The sequence below is a fragment of the Fukomys damarensis genome, unplaced genomic scaffold (genome assembly GCF_012274545.1).
Source record: "Fukomys damarensis isolate Sample0158 unplaced genomic scaffold, DMR_v1.0_HiC HiC_scaffold_13, whole genome shotgun sequence".
Taxonomy (NCBI): domain Eukaryota; kingdom Metazoa; phylum Chordata; class Mammalia; order Rodentia; family Bathyergidae; genus Fukomys; species Fukomys damarensis.
This window is the reverse complement of record NW_022900925.1, coordinates 1,319,282-1,338,961: the sequence shown is the minus strand read 5'-3', so window position 1 is coordinate 1,338,961 and position 19,680 is coordinate 1,319,282. Positions and strand designations below refer to the sequence as shown.

General features: G+C 45.3%; 1 protein-coding gene and 1 long non-coding RNA gene across 2 annotated transcripts in view; one reads left to right on the top strand and one right to left on the bottom strand.

Moving 5' to 3' along the window:
* Window positions 1-923: 923 nt before the first annotated feature.
* Window positions 924-19,680, bottom strand: part of LOC104858630 (ribonuclease E) — a 19,886-nt gene continuing 1,129 nt past the window's right edge. The window contains exons 2-4 of the mRNA XM_033762723.1: window positions 2,252-2,370; window positions 1,467-1,582; window positions 924-1,225 (exon numbers count right to left, since the gene is read on the bottom strand). Coding sequence (XP_033618614.1) covers window positions 924-1,225; window positions 1,467-1,582; window positions 2,252-2,370 — 537 coding nt within the window. The remainder of the gene's footprint in view (window positions 1,226-1,466; window positions 1,583-2,251; window positions 2,371-19,680) is intronic.
* Window positions 6,133-13,626, top strand: LOC104858632. Its single transcript, XR_779181.3, has 3 exons — window positions 6,133-6,293; window positions 7,468-7,594; window positions 12,941-13,626. It is a non-coding gene; the product is annotated as an uncharacterized LOC104858632 (long non-coding RNA).

Genomic DNA, 19,680 nt, shown 5'->3' with positions numbered 1-19,680 from the left:
TCCCAGAAGGCACCATGGAATTCTGTGTCCCAGGTACTGTGTTCTGCCCCATGGATCATGAAGACCTCATGGATGGGATGATGTCAGTAGCACTGCTTCTGTGGCTGTGACCCAGAATCTTCACTGCTAGGAATCCATCTTTAAAAATGACACGGACAGATGCGGTTGTTTCCTTCAGCTCTGCTCTTGGTGTGAAAATTGGGAAAGAGTCTAGAGCAGAAGTTGCTGAGAGAACTGTCCCAGTGTAGGCACTGCAAATGGTAAGGGACGGAGGAGGAGTGGGCCATGTCCCAGCGCATTCCTGAGATGAGACCGAGCTGTGCCCTGCCAGACTTTGCAGCCTGCAGCTGAGAGATGTAGACCTGAGCCCGAGGATAAAGAGTCAACATCGCAAGTGCAAGATCCTGAGTTTAATCCCCAGGTACCCCCCCCCAAAAAAATGGAAACAAAGAACAAAAATACTCAAAGGAGGAAGATACAGTGGAGCTGACTCTACCTGTGGAGGATGACTCTGTGTCTTTCATTATTCTTTTACGGTGCTTTCTGTACTTTACTGTAAAAGTTGTCTCCTGTCCAAAAAAAACCAAAAAAACAAAAAAACAAACCTGCATAATTTCCTATGTGATAATGAATCATTGGAATCTATGTAGGATTTTCCCTTCCTGCAATAAGGAAGATTGAATATTAGCTTTGAAGATTCTGTGGCTGAAGACCCATATGATTGCAGTTTTGTGAAAAATGTTCAATAGGTAAATTACAAGGAGATGAGATGAGTGGATCTAAGAGGAGGGGAGAGGGGAGGAAATACCTTTGGTTCTGGAATTGAGGAAAATCTTCGAAATGAACTGTGGTGAAGGTTGCACAACCTTGCCAATATCTGAGAATGCACTGAAAATGCAGGAGGTTGATCATTTCAAACAAGACTAAAACCTTAAAAGTTTATTTAAAGGAATTCCATCATTGCCCTGTCTCTGGGAAATAAGGGCAGCAATGAATAACAGGATAAGTAAATCTGTAGGAGAGAGAGATTGCAGATAGGGGTGAAGAGCTGGGTCCAGGTAGATCTGAAGAGAGGACACCTGCCATGGAGCCAGAAGTTGCAGCTGTGTTCCTGGTGGAGCAGGGCTTCCAGGTGCTGGCTCCTGCTGTGGGGCCAGAGCTGCCACGGGAGCTGCAGGTGGAGCTGGCACGAGTTCAGCAGGTGGGACGTCAGTGTGGGCCGGAGCTGGCAGGGCAGTTGAAAGAGGAGAAAAGATCACCGACTGTTCTTGTTGCTTCCCAGGCAAAACCCTCTGCCTGTGAGAGACATCTGTGTGCACCAACACAGTCCCAGGAAGTCCTCCCAGCCTGCATCCCCACACTGACTGCCCAGTGTCTCAGTGTTCCTGGGTCCCTGAGCAGCTGAAAGCCTTGCAGTGTTTCAAGGCCCATCTCCTCCCCCCAGGCCCATTCTACAGTCCTCTCACCGTGGAGCTCTGCCTCAGTGGGCTCAGGAGGCTCCAGCTGGTTCAGGAGAAGGTCATCCTGGGGATCCACCTGGGATATCAGCTCCGGTGAGGATTCAGGAATGGAAGAGGCAGACCTGGGGAAGACACACAGGTGGGGCAGTGAGAGGCGGGGTTTTCACATCCACACTGCCTGCCAAGCGCCCCTGCAGGGATGAACACCTGGGCCTTCTGCCCATCTGTGCAGTGCCAGGCCCACAATATGCCGACCCTAATGGGACAGTGCAGTCCCAGGCAGCCCTCAGAGGCTGTCAGAAGGCTCAATGGGAGGCAGTCCTTGTGTTGTGGTGTGACACCTCTGTTTCTTTAGGGAAGCCTGACCTCTGCCTCTCCCCACTGGCACTGAACTCCTGAGGGCAGGGTTTGGGATCTGCTGTGTCCTTGCACTCAAGGGCACAGGGCTCCTGCATAAATATGTGAGAAGAGCGGAGTCAGTAGGAGGCTGTAAGTAGGAGTGAGAGCTGAGTCTCTAACCCATGCAGCCATGTGTTGACACATTCTCTGTGCCTTTTCGGGTCACAATTGCACCGCTTGTGTCCACATCTGTGGAGGCCAGCAAAGGATCAAATCATGCTTCGTGTGAGGAATATCTATACAGTTGCCCAGGGGGACTTTGTGGGCCCCCAACCTTCAAACCAAAAGGGCAGTAATGGCATCTGCTATGCCTATAGGATCATGGCGAACAACTCGAAAAATGTCTGCACACAGTGTCTCTTCATGTGTATTCATGGACTGCTGATACCCACCTGCTCTTCCTCTCCGGGAAGTCCTGCTCCACGGACTCCATCACGGTGCGGGGCGGCCCTGCCTGCACCGTGCTCACTGTGCCGAGGTCTGCCAGGCTCTCTGCGGACTGGGTTCCCATCTGTGATGAGACAGTAGAGAGTCTTGGAATTAATGTTCCCCCTTTTAAGTCTCAGGAGGATTTGAGGGTAAAACAAAGACCACACACTAAATGGTTCACAGAAAGGGTGCAAATGAATCAAAAGGAAAGGGATTCTGTTTGTTTGCGGGGACCGTGGACTGAACTCACGACCTTGAAATGACAAGGCAAGTGGCAGCACCAAGGAGTTCTCTTATTAAAAGTTAGATTTGCAAAGGGACACCTACAAATACTGGCATCATTAGACGAGCTCATTAGCTGTGCAGAGGTTGTATATAACTCCATGCATGAATAACCACCTCCCAGTTTTCCTGAGCCAAACTCCCCTTGCAGAGATGAGAAAACAGAGGTTCATCCTGGGTGGTCCCCTCATTTATGAGGTCACTCAGGATGTTCCCGAGGTTTCTGATGAAAAATCCCCAGGAAGGAATCAGGTCTTCCTTAGCCTTAAGGCAGAGTAACTGTACTCACTGTTTCCCTGAAACAATGTCACTGAGCCCAGGAGGACTCCATCCTGGGACCTGCAGGGCCTGCATCAGTGCTGTGAGACAGCAAGTGCCAGGGAGAGGACAGAGTAGCATGGCCTGATGTGTTGGGCAAGCTCAGCTGCTGATGGGATGACGTGTAAGAGCTGGAGACGGGGGAAGGACAGTTGGGGCAGTGACGCATGGACTCCTGGGCCCAGGATTTACAGTGAGGTCAAATGGCACAATGAAATGATGCCAGGAAGTGAAGTGACTTAGTGTCCCTGTCCCTATTGTGATGCTCTCACCAGTGTGTGGATGGGGACCTTGCACCTGGCCAAGAGGGTGGCTGAGCAGAGAGGTTGTTGAGGATGAGGACCTGGATCCCGGTCTTTTGGGATCAGGATGCTGGTTCGACTGTTTACTAAGTCCTGGAAGGAGGGGCTGACGTTGCTGTCTGGCTCTGAAGGTCCTCTCAGTCCTTCTCTGCTCACAGTACAGAGTCCCCTCTGCTCACACACACACCCTGCACCCACGTTGGACCCCGTTGTTATTGTGGGGCCCCAGTGCCTGGTGCAAGAACACGACATACAGGCTCCTAGTGACCGGGTCCAGGCCAGTGTCCCCTGTACAGTGTTTTTGGGGAAAGTGCTCAGCAGTTCCCAGGCTGGGAAGCAGGAGGCTGTGTTAGACTATGGTTTGTATTCTTTTTGCCCCAAACATCCTGTACTCTCCAAACAGCAGACAGCCATTTCACAGGCTGTCACAGGCTCTGCCTCAGCAGGACAGGAGATGGCCAAGTGGCTGGGGACCAACACTCAGGCCCTGCCTTTCTCCTCCTCCCAGCCATGCCCAGGGTGGGAATGTGACAGGACCCTGGGCTCACAGCCCCCATGCCTGCCCCCATCCGGGAGGACTGTGCTTGGGACCCCATCCCTTCTGGTCCCACACAACACAATGAGGATGGAGGGAAGTTGTACAAAGGACTCACAGTAGTGTCCAGTCCATGGACCTGTCCTGGACTCAGTGACTTCGAGCGGCTAACGGTTGAGCCTGGGAACACCCGTCCTGGGCTCCCTCTTGTCTCTGGGCCCTTGGGGTCTGGGTCTGGGGAGACCTGCCCTGTGCTGCCCATGGTGTTTGGGCGGTTTCTGGATAGTGTCCTGAGGCATCTGGGGCAAGTGAACCATCCTCTCACTAGTTGCCAAGTGCTTTCCTTTCGTGGGGTCCTGGGCCTGCGGCCTTGAGGTCTGGGAAAGCAGCACAGCATGTTCGCTGCTAACTGTCCTCAGCCAAGTGACCGGGGAGGCAGTTGAGTGCAGGGTTCCAAGTTCTGTTTGGACCCATCGCCAAGGAAGTGAGGTCACGTGATGGGGTCAAAGGCCGAGCCCACCCTCTGATAAGCAGCTCCTTCCTGATAAAAATCCTCCCCGTATTTTCATAGTGGTTGAATCCTTAGAAAAACCAAGTGAAAGCCGAGAAAAGCTGCCCATGATTTTTGACTCTGGTGAACTTGGAAGTTTTAACACAACAAATACATAGATTCTTAAATGTGGCAGGCACAGTGGAACATGTATTTTTCTGTCCAAAGGGCCCATTCTCTCTGAAGATGAAGTGCTCAGTGTTGTCACTTCAAGATGTATCATAGTTGAGGATGATTTTCTTTCATGGGTTGATTTTAATTTATTTCCATAGACAGTGCAGAGATGTTCTATAAGTTTACACAATACCTTCCGAGAAATATATAAAAATTTCAAATATGAATCCCTACATATGTAGAAGTAGAGAACTCATAGCAGGTTTTAACTTTCAGGTGTATATGATTGCTTATTTATACCTTGATGTTTACCTCAGTCACGAATTGTAGCACTCAGTACTGCGCCATGGTGTGAGGAGCGGTAGCAGGTGGTGATGGTGAGGTGAAGTCTTTGCACTGTTGTGGATGTCGTCACCCTAATTCCAGTGATCACATGCAGTAGGACTGAACCTGGCTTCCCGCTCAGGCCCCCAAGCACTTGCTGCTATTCTAAACACTATGGGAGGCGTGAGTCACCCTCATGCTATGGCTGGCGGCTTCTGCATCCACTCTCAGGGGACACTTGGATGTTGTTTCACTCTCAGGAAACCTAGGGTGCCAGCGACTTAGGAAGCACAGAGGAGAGAAAGACCTTCTGTTCTCTGGCTGTGGCTTTAGCGAGTCACCTGCATCATCAGACACATGCGCCTTGCCTGCCCTGCAGTGACTACCTGCTCTATGGGCCTCGGTGCTCCTGACCATGGTGTTATGGCGCAGGTCCACCAGCAGGGCTGTGTTCCTACTCAGCCTGTGCTTCCTGAGGCAGCTGTGTCTCTGTGCTGTACTGAGATCCCTATGAGGCCTCAGGGCAGGGACAATGGCTCCCTTCTGTTTCTGCCTCACAGCTCATCTCCTCTGCCTTAGGACTCACTTGTTGCTTGTTTGAGCCAATCACAGAGCCATCTAGATGGGTGGGGTTTCAGGTTCCTGTGCCCCAGAATGGACTGTCTGGCCCTCTTCACGCGCACAGCCCCTGACAGCTGCCACAGAGGTTCCTTCATATTTTACCATCTCAGTAGGACATGGTAGTATATTCTGCCCTAATCTATGAGTTATTTTTTGTGTCCAGTATGTGGGAGACTTATCCTTTTGTCACTCTAGCTCTAAAGAGGAGGGCAAAGTAGGTTTGCCATCTTGATTCCTTTATGGAGAGGTCCTGCCATGTTGGACACCTCTCCTTTTGTCTTCCTTTTCCTCATTATTATTTAAAGATATTTTAGTATAATTTTGCATAGGTGTGCAACACTCTCTCTGTGTCATTTGTGTCGAAGTGCTTTGGGATAGAGTACCATGAATTTCAGCTTAGTAGCCTACATAAAAGACAGGCTTTATATTTTTATGTATCATGTTTTTCAGAAACATGTTTTTCAGATTTATAAAATGCATTGCACATCCATCTGGCTTGTGTGGTAGAACGGTGAAGTTCACCAATTTACATGGGTGACTAAAGCACTGTCAGAAATAGTCAAAGTAGCAAAATAGAGATCGTAAATAGCCACACACATGGGTTTGATTTTCAAGAAAAATGCCAAGGCAATTCAGGGAAAATAGGCAGTCTTAATGACAAATGTGTCTGGACATACATGACTTAACAAGAGAACCATTTTTCTGCTGGGCACCTCTTGTGGTCCCTCTGGCATGAGCCTGTGTGGACCAATTGATGCACAGTCTTTGTTTACCCTCAAATCTTCCTGATAATTAGTCAGGGGAGCATTAACTCCAAGACTCTCTACTGTCTCACCACAGATGGGAACCCAGTCCACAGAGAGCCTGGCAGAGCTCTGCACAGTGAGCACGGTGCAGGCAGGGCCGCCCCACACCGTGATGGAGCCCCTGGAGCAGGACTTTCCAGAGAGGAAGAGCAGGTGGGTATCAGCAGTCCATGAATATACATGAAGGAAGAGTCATTGGGTGCAGACATTTTTCGAGGTTTTCTACATTTTTCACAAAACTGCAATCATAGTGGTCTTTGGCCACACAATCTTGGAAGCGACTGTTCAGTCTTACTTATTGGAAGAAGGGAAAATCCTAGATAGATTCCAATGATTTCTCTTCACATAATAAATTATGCATTTTTTTCTTCAGACAAGTGATAAGCTTTACAGTGAAATACAGAACGTACCATAAGGGAATCATAAAAGAAAAGACACAGAGGTAGTCATCCTATTCAGGAACAGAGTCTTCCCTCGTGCGTGCTCTTTACAAATTTATACACCTATACCAGAGCTGAAGGAAACGCCTGCATCTGTCAAGGTCCGTTTGAAAGACAGAATCCTAGCAGTGAAGATTCCGGATCAGAGTCACTTCAGAAGCAGTGCTAGAGGCATGGTCACGTCCTGGGGTCTGCAGGGCCCATGGCTCAGAACACACAGTACACAGTACACAGAACTGCATGGTGAGTTTGGGAAATGCAGCTCTGCAGCCTCTCTGGAGGATACATGAGAGCCAACCAACCCGGCTGACGTCTGTCACATCTCCTTAGGGCAGAGGAACAGGACAACAAGCTCCTATGTGGAGATGGGTGGTCAGTCCCTAGAGATTGATTACTTTTCGTTTTTAAAATCAGAAATTTCAGAACATTCTGGACACCAGGGACTGAAGGTTCCTAGTGGAATTTGCTCCAGTCTTGCCCTGTAGTTTGGCCTGAAAACTCCCCTTGATTTAGGCATTTTACAACTTAGTAAGTTTTTTCTTGCTGTGGGGGGTCTCAGAATGGGCCATGTCACTGAGCTGCATTACAAGACATTTCAATTTTTTAAAAAAATTTAACACTAATTTCATTGTGTAGTGATATTACTCAGGCTGAAATTGTGATCCTCTTGCCTCAGACTCCCAGAGTCATGGGATTACAGCCTCTCCACATCTCAACCAGCTTCACTAAGCATTTTTGAGAAGCAAATTCCAAAATCTACTCGGGGGCCATGACCGACAACCCTTAGACCTTGGTTAAATTTGGTATCTCTGTCATGAGACGTGGACTGCAGGGCAGGGGTTGTCTCCTTGAGTGGTCCACAACTCACTGCACTTGTGCTATTCCAGCTAGGTGAACTTCTGCAAAGTCAAGGATGACAGACTCCTGAGGGTATCCCAGAAGCATTGAAAGTGGAATGGTCCAGGGAAGGAATAAGGGAGGAGAAGAGGAGCACAGAAAAAGGACCAGGAAAAGGTACTGAATTAGGCAATGGCTGCTACCTGTTTATGACATTCACCCCACCTGCTGGGTGAGAGCAACGACCAGACCAACTGTCCTCTGACTTTGGTAGCTCCAACATTCAGATGGAGCTGGCCTCCTGCTGGTAATGCCTGGGGACAGGGCCTGGTGCTCAATACCAGCAACCTTCAGAACAACCTATGTTTGCCACTGCATAATGCACCAGGGAGGGCCTAACTTCCATTCTAGATATTAAATGCATCAACTCCCCACTATGCATATAATCATAGAGCACCATAAACATGTACTAATAAAAATAATTTGGCAAATAAACACAATTTTAAAAAAGGAAATCAAGTTCTGACACATGGAAAAACAATGTGCAAAGATAAGCAAAACCCTGCCCAGACATGAGACGCTCTACCTGGGAGGCAAGGCGTCCCTCAGGCAGATGCAAGCCTGCTGTTATAGGTGTGGATTAGAAACCATTTCTGAGTTAATTATAAAATTACAGGCACTGAAAATGCTCAAGAAGTGGAGAAGAGACACAGGGTTGTGCCCGAAGGTGAGGACAGGCAAGAGGAGAACCTCAGGGGGAGACCACTGTTCCTGGGTCTGACTGCTTTATCTTTTTTTCCATTCTTCACTCATATTGCCTTTTTATGTTGTTGTAGTCAGGATTTCTTCTCTTCCTATCAATTCACTTGAGAATAAAACTTGACTAATTTCCTGAATAGATGAGTGAAAATAGAGCAAATTTCATAAAGATTCCTGTATAATGAAAAATAATCACTTCATACAAGTCCCCGAACATCACTGAATGGACATGTAAACTTTTTTCCACAACCGGCCCTCGGGACCTCTCTTCGTTAACTGTTCGGAAGGTCTCCCAGGCTCTGTGCTTCTCTCCTTCATTCATTCTGTGTCACCTTCCAGCACATGGACCTTGCCCATCTGTGCGGATGCAAACTGATGTTGTATCTATTTAACTTAAACAACTGAACTCACTAAAGAGACATCCTTCACACGTCCGTGTATATTTTTCATGATCAGATTCCCTGCTCTCTCCCTGTGGGCCCAGAGACCCAGTGCAGCACCTTTCAGTGGTCCACGCTTCACACTGCTCACACAGGTCCACCACACCTCGACGTCAGTGCTGGTGAACCTGTGGCATGCGTGCTGCAGCAGGTTTTTGTATCACTGAAAGCTCTGAACGGTGAGGCCTCAGTGCTCTACACGGACATCAGGGAGGGTGCCATTTCCTTCCTACATTGTTAGTCTTGTGAATAACAGTCTAGAAATGAAACGCTGAATAGTTGTGCAGCTCTCTACTCAGGATAAATCTCTAGCCTTAGCCCCATGAGGTACAGGGACACACATGTAGATGTCCAATTGGAGCTGAAGGACCCATCTCTGCTCTGCACAAGTAAGCCTACTACAGTAGTCGTGAGAGATCTGAAGTCACAAAGAGTCACCCAAGTCACAAAGAGATCAACTAAACAAAAACTACATGATGAATTACTAGAACTCAATCAAACTCATGAACAAAGTGACTTAACAGATGTTTACAGAGTGTTCCACCCACAAAATTAGAACGAATACACATTCCTTTCAGCTGCACACAGGTTGTTCTCCAAAATAAACCAAATGTTTGCTCATAGAACTCTTTTAAATAGGTGCAAAGGAATGGAAGTTATCCCCTGTATATTATTAGACCATACTGTGATGAAATTGGAGATCAATAGCACAATAAAACACAAGAATTTGATAAACACTTGGAAATTGAACACACTTCTGAATAATCAATGGGTTACAGAGGAAATTAAAGAAGAAATCAGACAGCACCTGCAATTAAATAACAATTCCAATACAATATATCTGAATTTGTGGAACACAATGAAAGCAGTCTTAGGAGGGAAATTTATAGAACTGAATACTCATGTTAGGAAAACTGCACAAGGTCAAGTAAACAACCTAATACTAAAACTCAAGCTTCTAGAAAAAGAAGAGCAGGATAAATCCAAAGCTCATACAAGGGAAGAAACTATAAAATTCAGAGCAGAACTCAATGCAATGGAGACTAAGACAGAGATACAGAAAATCAATAAAGCAAAGAGCTGGATCCTTGAAAGAATAAACAAAATTGACAAACCCTTATCCAACCTCATCAAAACAGGAATGAAAAGACCCAAATCCATGCAATTACGAATGAATAGGGTAAAATTACAATGGACCTAGGAGAAATCCAGAGGATCATCAATACCTACTTTGAGAAACTCTATGCCAATAAATAGAAAACATAGAAGAAATTGACAGATATCTAGATTCACCTGAATTACCAAAGTTCCATGAAGATGACCTAAAAATCCTAAACAACCTAACATCAGTGAAATTGAAAACATAATAAAAAAATTATCAGTGAAGAAAAGGCTGGGTTCCTGATGTCTTCCCTGCTGAATTCTACAAGACATGTAGAGAAGAACTATTGCCACTAATGTTTAAACTCTTCAATAAAACTGGAAGGAAAGCAATACTCCCAAATTCATTCCTGGAAGCAAGCATCACCTTGATCCCCAAAGCAGAGAAGGTCCCAACCAAAAAAGACAGCTATACGCTAGTCTCACTAATGAACATTGATGCAAAAATCATGAATAAGATACTGGCAAACAGAATGCAGAAGATCATTAAGAATATCATAGACCCTGACCAAGTGGCATTCATCCCAGAGATGCAGGGATGGTTCAATATATGAAAACCAGCAAATACAATACACTATTTTAAGAGAGGCCAGGACAAAAGCCATATGATCTTCTCAATAGATGCAGAAAAAGCATCTGACAAAATTCAGCACCATTCATGATTAAAAAAAAAAAAAGCCCTACAGAAAATGGGAATAGATGGTCTCCATCTCAACCTGAGAGAAGCCATCTATGAAAAACCAACAGCCAACACCATACTAAATGGTCAAAAACTGAAATCCTTCACCCTAAAATCAAGAACAAGATCAGGATTCCACTATCACCACTCCTGTTCGATATTGCTTTGGAAACATTAGCCACAGCAATTCGACAAGAGAAAGAAATAAAAGCAATAAAGATAGGAAACAAACAAGTTAAATTATCATTATTTGCAGATGACATGATACTCTCTATAGGAAACTCCAAGAATGCTGTCAATAGTCTTCCAAACTTAATAACAAAATTTAGTAGAGTAGCTGAATACAAGATCAACACACACACACACACACACACACAAAATAACCTTCCTGTACATCAATAAAGAGACTCACTGAGATAGGAGCTGGGGAAACAACTCCTTTCACAATAGCATGCAAATAATCAGAGACCTAGGGATCAGATTAAAAATAGAAGTTAAAGACCTCTACTCTGAAAACTGTAGCACTCTGAAAAGAGATGAAAGTGGATATCAGAAAATGGAAAGACACCCCTTGATCCTGGGTAGGAAGAACCAATATAGTGCAAATGGCTGTGCTTCCAAAACTGTTATACAGATTCCATGCAATCCCAATGGAAATTTCAGCCACATCCTTCACAGATCTTGAGAAAAACACTTCAAATGCTCATTTGGAACAACGAGAGACCTAGACTAGCAAAAGAAGACAATAGCAATAAAGACAAGATTGGGGTATCACAATCCCCCATTTTTTTTTCTCATTGAATTTATTTGTACATTTTAGGTATACAGTACAGTTGCATTCATCATTGGGATCTTGTACTTTTACATGACAGGTCTTTGATCTCATTTTTTCCCCTTATCCCTTCCCTCCCTTCATCCCCCCTCCCTTCCCTATTTACAAATACTTTATTTCCATTTTTTCATTTTCTCATGTTTTTTTTCTTTTCCCTTATTTCCTTTCCCCTACCCTTCCTACTTCCCCTACACCTTTAGTCCTTTTATTCCTATTTCACATTATCAATTCTACCATTAGGCTCTTATGTACCATTATAGTTTTTCACACCACAGAAACTATTTGGTATTTACACATATGTGACTCATTTATTTCACTTAGGAGTATATCCTCAATATGTATCCATTTTCCTATGAATGAATCTAATTTCTCATTCCTGATGGCTGAGTAGGAAAACCACACCATCTTTATCCAATTTCCAACTGATGGGCAAATGGGCTGTTTCCAAGTTTTAGCTACTAAAAACCGTGCCACTATAAACATAGGTGGGCATATATCACTGTGGTATGATTGTTTTAATTCCTTTGGAAAGATACCCAGCAGAGGGATGGATGGGTCAAATGGAACCTCTAATCCCAGCTCTTTGAGATATCTCCATATTGATTTCCATAGTGGTTGCACCAACAATCCCCAACTTTGAACTATACCACCAAAAAAAAAAAAAAAAAAAAAAATAAATAAACTATACTACCAAGCTACTGTGATAAAACAGCATAGTACTAGCAAAGAAACAGACCCAAGGACCAGTGGAACCAAGGAGAAGATGCAGAAGCAAATTCAGACACAGAGCTGGTGATCTAGATCAGTGGTGCCTCCAGGTGCCAAGCAAGGGCAAGGTCCCAAGTTCAAATCAGAGTACCAAACAAAGAATAAATAAATGCTGCTGCTGGAAAAATTGGGATTTTACTTGCTAAAGATTAAAACTAGACATATCTCTCACCATGCACTAAACTAAAATCAAAATGGATTAAAGAGCTAAATATTAAAGCAGAAATATGAAACCGGCTGAAAGAGGGGTTAGGTAGCAATCTTGAAGACATTGGCATAAGTATTCTCTAAATAAATCAATATTAAAATTAAAAAGTACTAGGGATGTAACTCAATGGTGGGACATCCCTGGTTCAATTCCCAGTACCAAAGTACATAGGAGAACCCAAAACATTACCAATCCTTTCAGAAGTCCTTTATTTTTTCCATTACTGACAAGGCTTATTAGTGGTGATTGTGTGATTGTCTTTTGTGTTTGTTTCTGAGGTTTTTGTTGTTTTTGACTAAATCTTAAAAGGCTTATCCAGATCTGTACATTAAAACAGAAGAGTAGTCTTGCATTTTTAAAAATATCAACATGAGTAGAAATAGAGTTATGAGTATTAGGTAAGTTCCAGAATAAATATATGTTTAATCGCTTCTCGGTCTTTTGGCTAAGATCAAGTGCAGAATAAATATATACTTAGTATTTAGACATGTAATGATTATATTGACCTACTGAATTAAGGTTGAACTATAAGTGTGTTGCTGATTTACCTGACAGTATAACAAAAGTGAAATTGTCTTGCATAATTTGCACTGAACATTAATACATTACACTTATGGGAAATGAGCATTTTCTGTCACTGAGGTCCAACTGTGTTTCTTTGATGGCTTTCCTACAGGTAATCTTCCCTGACTCTGAAATATGTGCCACACAAGTCTCCACTGTCTGTAAGCAGAAGGCATACCAAGCCACAACATTTTTTAAAAAATTTAGGGGCCCAAGTAGACATCTGTTTGGTGGTCCTGTCTGACCCAAGAATAAAATGTGAAATACCAGAAGTGATCAACAAACTCTATACCTTTTGAATATTTTATAAATACTTAATCTAGGCTTGGTGTATACATTGCATATAAGTCAACATTCCCACCAAGAAAACTCTTTGATTACTGTTTACTTTTCAACCTACCATGAACTACTTTGATTCTACCCCTACTAGACCCAGTTTCTTCTGTCCTGGAAAAGTCATCAGTTACCTGATTAGAGTCAAAACCAGTAGAAATCCTTCATCCTTGCTTTACTGAGCTCTCGGTTGCATATGACATGTTACCACTTCTTTAAGAAAAAAATTGTTGAATAATGCATTCCTAAGGTTCAAAATTCTAAAAAGTAAAAAATTGTGATTCCACCCGCAGGTGACCACTAGAAAAAAGCAATTCGAGAACAGTACCTATTTCTACCTATCTCCTTTTTGTGTACAGAAGATCACATACATACTTTCCCTGAAGATTATTCCATGTCAATAAATGGACAGATTCCTTGCCTTTCCCAACCCTTTAAAAATAAGTTTTTCAGCCGGGCATGGTGGTGCACGCCTGTAATTCCAGCACTTGGGAGGCTAAGGCAGGAGGATCGCTATGAGTTCGAGACCAGCCTGGGCTACATAGTGAGTTCCTGGTCAGTCTCAAATACATAGTGAGACCCTGTTTAAAAAAAAAAAAAGTTTTTTGAGATAAACTCATACCCTAAAACTCACTATTTTATAATGTACATTTCTGTGGTTTTTTACTACATTCACAGGGCTGGTCAACCATTGCCACTGCCTAATTTTAGAACATTGTTATCACCCCAAAAAGAAACCCATTAGAAATCAATATGTATTTACCTATTCTGGACATTGCATGTACTGTAAATGGAATTAAATAATATATGACATTTTGTATCTGGCATCTTTCACTTAGCATTGAGTTTTAAAGTTTCATCCATGTTGCATTATGTAACAGTATTCCATTCCTTTTTCTGATGAATAATTTTCCATATTGTTCATCAATTATGGACATTTAGACTGTTTCTTTTCTTTTCTTTTGTACCAGGGATAGAACTCAGGTCCTTGCACTTGCAAGGCAGGTGGTGGAACCACGGAGCTAAATCCCCAGCCCTGGTTGTTTCTTTGTTTTCCATGGACATATGTTTTCAGTTTTCCTGGTCATACACTGAGGGATGGATTTGCCGGCTCACGGTAACTATATGGTTAATTTTTTAGAAAGTTTCAAGCTGTTTTCCCCAGCAGCTGTACCATTTTATACTCTCACAGAATAGTATTTATTATTAATCACTCTCAGGTTCTTAACATCCTCTTTTCAGTAATTATAGTCTAGTAGGTGTGAAATATATCATTGAAGGGGTTTTTGTTGCTTTGTTTTTCAGAGCTAGGGATTGAAGCCAGGGCCTTATATATACTACACATTTACTCTAGGATTGAGCCAAATCCACGGCCCTTTTTAAAATTTCATTTTAAGACAGGACTTGCTGAGTTGCCTGGGCTGGCCTCAAATTTGCTGCCCCAGCCTCCCAAGTAGCTGGTGTTACAGGCCTGTGCCAATATGCCTGCGGCAGTTGCTATGGTTTTGAGTTTCATTTTCCCAATGACTAAGAATGCTGAGCATCTTTTCGTGGACACGATGGCTACATGGCTTTTTTTATTGGGAGGGGATGTCTAGTCAAATGAGTTGTCCGTTCTTTCTTTTGAGACAGGCTTCTTGCTTCATTGCTCAGGCTGGCCTCGAACTTTCTATCCTCTCACCTCAGCCTCCAACAGCTGAAATCACAGGCATATGCCCCATGTCCGGCTTCTTTGTGCATTTTTAATTGGGTTATTTGCCCGACTTTGTTGTGGAGTTACAAGAATTCTTTTTTTTTCTCTCTCTCTCTCATTGAGTTTATTGGTACATTTTAGGGATACAGTACAGTTACATTCATTGTTGGGATCTTGTACCTCTACATGACAGGTCTTGGTTCTCATTTTCCCCCTTGTCCCTGCCCTCCCTTCACCCCCCTCTCCCCTCCCCATTTAGAAATGCTTTATTTCCATTTTTTCATTTTCTCATATTTTTTTCTTTTCCCTTATTACCTTTCCCCTACCCTTCCCATTTTCCCTACACCTTTAGCCCTTTTCTTTCTATTTCACATGGTCAATTATCTCATTAGGATCTTATGTACTATTATAGTTTTTTTCTGGTTATATAAGTCCCTTATCATATACATGATTTACAAATATTTATTTTTCTTCCTTGTGTTATGGACAAGCGAGTTCGAACAATAGCGATGCACCACACTCTGCCAGATTCAAGCCCGCTTATTATAGCCGGTGGCTGAAGGTGGCCACTGCCCAGAAGTTTCCTTGGCAATGGGAAGTGCTTTAATTTCTCCTTTTAAATCATGCTTCCAGGTGGGGAGGGCTCAGGGGAGAGAAAGTGGAATCTTACAGAATCAGAGCCATGCCAGGTTAGTCGGGGATTTCAATGAAGTCCAATTTCTCTATTTGTTTTTGTCCCTTGTGCTACAGATATCCCATTAAGAAACCCCCTCAATTCTTTTTTAAAGCTATATAGTATTCTTTCACAAGTGGAATCTGTTGAACCAAGACCTATAGGTATACATTTAGATTAGTTCAGATTTTTTTGCTATTGCACATAGTGCTGCAATAAAATTTTTGAACACATTACATGGCTTGCTGCAGGTGTTTCTGTAAGGAACATGCCCAGAGTAGGAGTGCCAATTTAGAGGTTTAACAGCTAATGGCCAAATTCTATCTTTAGGATGGTGCCAGTGTAGACGTCCACCATCAGTGTGAGAGGATGATTCTCGGGGTGCTTTTTCAAAGATAAGAATTATTTGCCTATTTTAAAAATGAAGTATACCATCTCATAAAAATCCTGATTTCCGGTTTCTTTTGGAAAATCAAAAGATATGTCAACATTAGACCTGTATTTCCACATGCAATACTCTGCTGGAACCCCACCACTGAAAAGGCATGGCCTCTCCAGTTCCCCCACAGTTCCCTCCTGCATCTTCACTGCTTTCCAGCAGAGGCTGAAGGTCTGATGCCATTTATCATGGTACTTGTAGCACTTGTGCCTTAGGTCATATTAAAAGCTGAGAAATAAAACAGCTTAGAAGACACATGTTTCCAAAACAGAGACACCGGTTGTCTGAGCTTGATTCCTGGTTTAGGCTACTGGAAGTCTTCAGAGATTTGGGTAGGACAATAGGCTTTCAGAGCCTCCTTCCTGAAGGTCCAGGGTAGAGCGTGCCAGAGTGAGGGTAGCTAAGGTGCTGTGTCTGAATGTTCCAGGACCACACTAAGGATCAGTCCTCTGAGGGACAAGCATCATCCAAACTAGGGCCCCTCTGGTTGGCTCCAGAGCTGACATTGCCCTGCCCAGAACATTCCCTGAGGACTGCCAGATTTTCCCTGCATGTGGTGATGCAGAATTCCCCATCCCACAGGGTAAGGCCCATCACTAAGACCTGCAAGGAGGGTGGAGGAGGTAGCAGTCAGTGTAGGGACCAGTTTCCCAAGTCCAAGGTGTGGTGGCAACTCCGGCTTGTCTGGTTTCCTGTGAGATCATCCTCTTCACCCATCTGCGATCTGCCTCCTATCCAGTTTCCTCTCTCGGATCTGCAGGAAATGGCTGAAGGCCACAGCAGGTCCAAGGTCAGTTAGGTGTGGACCAGAGTGAGGGTAGTTAAGGCTCTACCCCGAGCATCCTAGGAAGAGGGCTGGCCATGGGGAGACACCCTTCCAAGGACTGGCGGTCAAAGTCAAGTGGTGAGCCTGCCAAAGCAGCTGTGAATCTCCACCTTCTTCACCAGGGACCTGAATATGAGGCTACCAGATAAAATTCAGGATGCCCAGTTAAATTTTGATTTCAGATAGTAAATAATTCTTGAGAATATATATGTAGCATTTCCAAACACCTTGTATTTATGTGGGGGGTGTGCGTGTGTGCACTCATGGCTAGGAATGGAACACAGGCCTCTTGTCCTGAGTTCTTACTTTCTATACTGGTGATACCACCTGGATGACCATACCCACCCAGCTTTCCCCCTGGCCTCACACGCTGTTCCCCAACAAGGTAGCCAGAGAGTTACTATGAAAACCCAAGTCACTTCACATCCCTCCTCTGTTCAAACCCTTCACACACCTTGAGGCCTTGGACATTATAGGCTAAAGCTCTCTGATCTCATCTACCCCCAGCAGTGTGCTCAAATAAAACTACAATAAAATGGTTACAAAATAAATCTCTGATTTTAGCATTGGCCATTTTCCATGGTGTAAATATTCTTTCCTTTGAACTTGAAGAATTAGGGGGCTTGCCCAACCCCTGAATGAGGAAAAACCAGAAACCCTCACAGCCTTTCAATTAAATGTCCTTCACAGGATGGTTTGATAGCTGCAGCCACGCTCTCCTCCTACTAACGATGATCCTGAGGCCAGAGCCAGGCAATGAGCAGCCCAGGCCCACACTGCACACGGAGACAGGCTGAGGATGAGGGCCAAGGGCCCAGCCTGCCAGGCAGGGGACAAGGCATCCAGCCTGCAGGGAAGAGCTCCATGCACAGTGGGCATGACTTTTGAAGATTCCAAAGGTGGGCCCCAATTAACAGGATAGGACAGATGGAGGCCTCCCCTAAGGAAGGCCCAGGTGCCTGAGCACAGTGAGTTCCGGGTCTTGACAGAAGAGCGAGCAAAGCTGGAAGTAGGGAGCAAATTGTGGATACATGGGAGGAGTTCAAGGAAGGCTTATTTCTGAAGGCTGAGTAGGAGCTCTTTAGGTAGATTCGGCAGAGGATGAAATGACAGCTAGAAGGAATGGAATGTGCAAACCTGGAAACATGAAAAAAGCATAAGCATCCTGAGAACTACATTTAGAAATAAGAGCTAAAAAACGAATTGAATGCAAAATATTCTAAATACAGTACAAGACATACATCATCACATTTAATCCTCACAACAGCTCTCTGGGTATGAGGAAGAAACTTGACACTCTGAGAGGTGAGGTGACTTTCCCAGGCCTTGTTTTCCCAAGGTGCAGGGCCCAGGCTGGCCATGTGGTCCTGGCAGGTGAACATCTTCTTCAACACCTGCTAACCGCTGTGCGAGGTGCCCGCGGCTCCCCAGAGTGGGTGCTCAGGGTGCCAACTGCTTTGGCAGGTGGGCACAGGGTCTGGGCAGGAGGATGGAGCAGGGGGTCCAAGAGGGAGTCCCCCATTTTTCTACCTCCCCTCTGCCTATCTCCACAGCTGGCCTCATTCCCACTTCAACGTGGCCCTGGACCCAGGTCAACTTGTGACACCGAGTCCAGCATGAGGGAGCTGCTCCCATCTTCAGGAGGGCCTGAGGGCTCTAGATTAAGTGGCCCAGCCCTGTCCCACCTGGCAAAGCCTCCAGCTCTCAGCGGAGCTGTGCAGCGCACCCCACTGGCCACTCAGGTCTTTCCTCCCTGGCAGCCCAGCTGGAGCCAAGGGTTTGAACCTGCTATTGGCAGGGGACGGGGATGGTTGACAGCGTTTGCTGGGCTAGGGGAGGCAGGCAGCTGGGGAGGATCTGGGGAGGAACCTTGGCGAAGAATCCCCAGAGTCTCTGCCCACACCCTCACAGGCTGGCTGTGGCAGGCAGAGGGGACAGGTGTGGGGTGCCTGCTCAGCCTCCAGCCCCGCCCCATGCTGATGATGGCGCTGGCACTGCCTTACCACCACTGTCCTGCCTGCTCCGTGTGTCTTGGATCCCAGTGGTGTAAAGCCTTCCAGAGCGAAGACGGGGTTGGACTAAGAGTGAAGTGGGGATGAAGAGTGTCATGGAGGGCAGGAAGAAGCCCAGGGTGGCAGCTGGGGATAGGGGGCCTTGGCAAGCAGGTAGGGAAGCGTGGCACTGTTAATAAGCCCGCAGGCTAGGCTGGTGCAAACCCAAGAAATATCAGCCCAGCCTGAAGGTCTGTCCTCACCTTGCACAGATCCCTATCCCTCACCTCAAGAGCTGCACTGTACCCTGCTGAGATCACTGCACACCAATGCCTGCAAAGATGCCTTTCTGCTGCAATGTGCCTGTCCCAACCTGAGAGACAGTCTGCCCGAGGGCTTGCAGTGCACCAGGGCCCTGGCCAGCCCACCTGAGCTGGTGGTGAGGACTCCGGCAGGCCCTGTGCAAACTCCCCTCCCACGAAACTCAGAACAGTTGAGCCTGGCCATCCTCCCGCCTGCTCTGGGGTCTCCCATTCCCCAGCATCCAGAGACCAGACTTACCTGCATCCCTGAGCCCCAGCCCTGAGTTTCCTGCTCCTTGATCAGACTCCCCCATAGCGTCCTGTTTGAAAGTGGAGCCAGCCTTTGATATAGCCATGTTCTAAGGTGCTGGGTACATTTCATTATTTGATAACACAAGCATTTCTTCTGAAAACTAATTTTTGTGCAATACCTAGCCTACAAGAAGGCTACAAGAAGTAAAGAGTTGCCAGGCGTGGTGGCCACGCCTATAATCCCAGCACTCAGGAGTCTGAGGCAGGAGGATCGCTGTAAATTCAAGACCAGCCTGGGCTACATAGTGAGTTCCAGGTCAGTCTCAACTACATAGACCCTGTC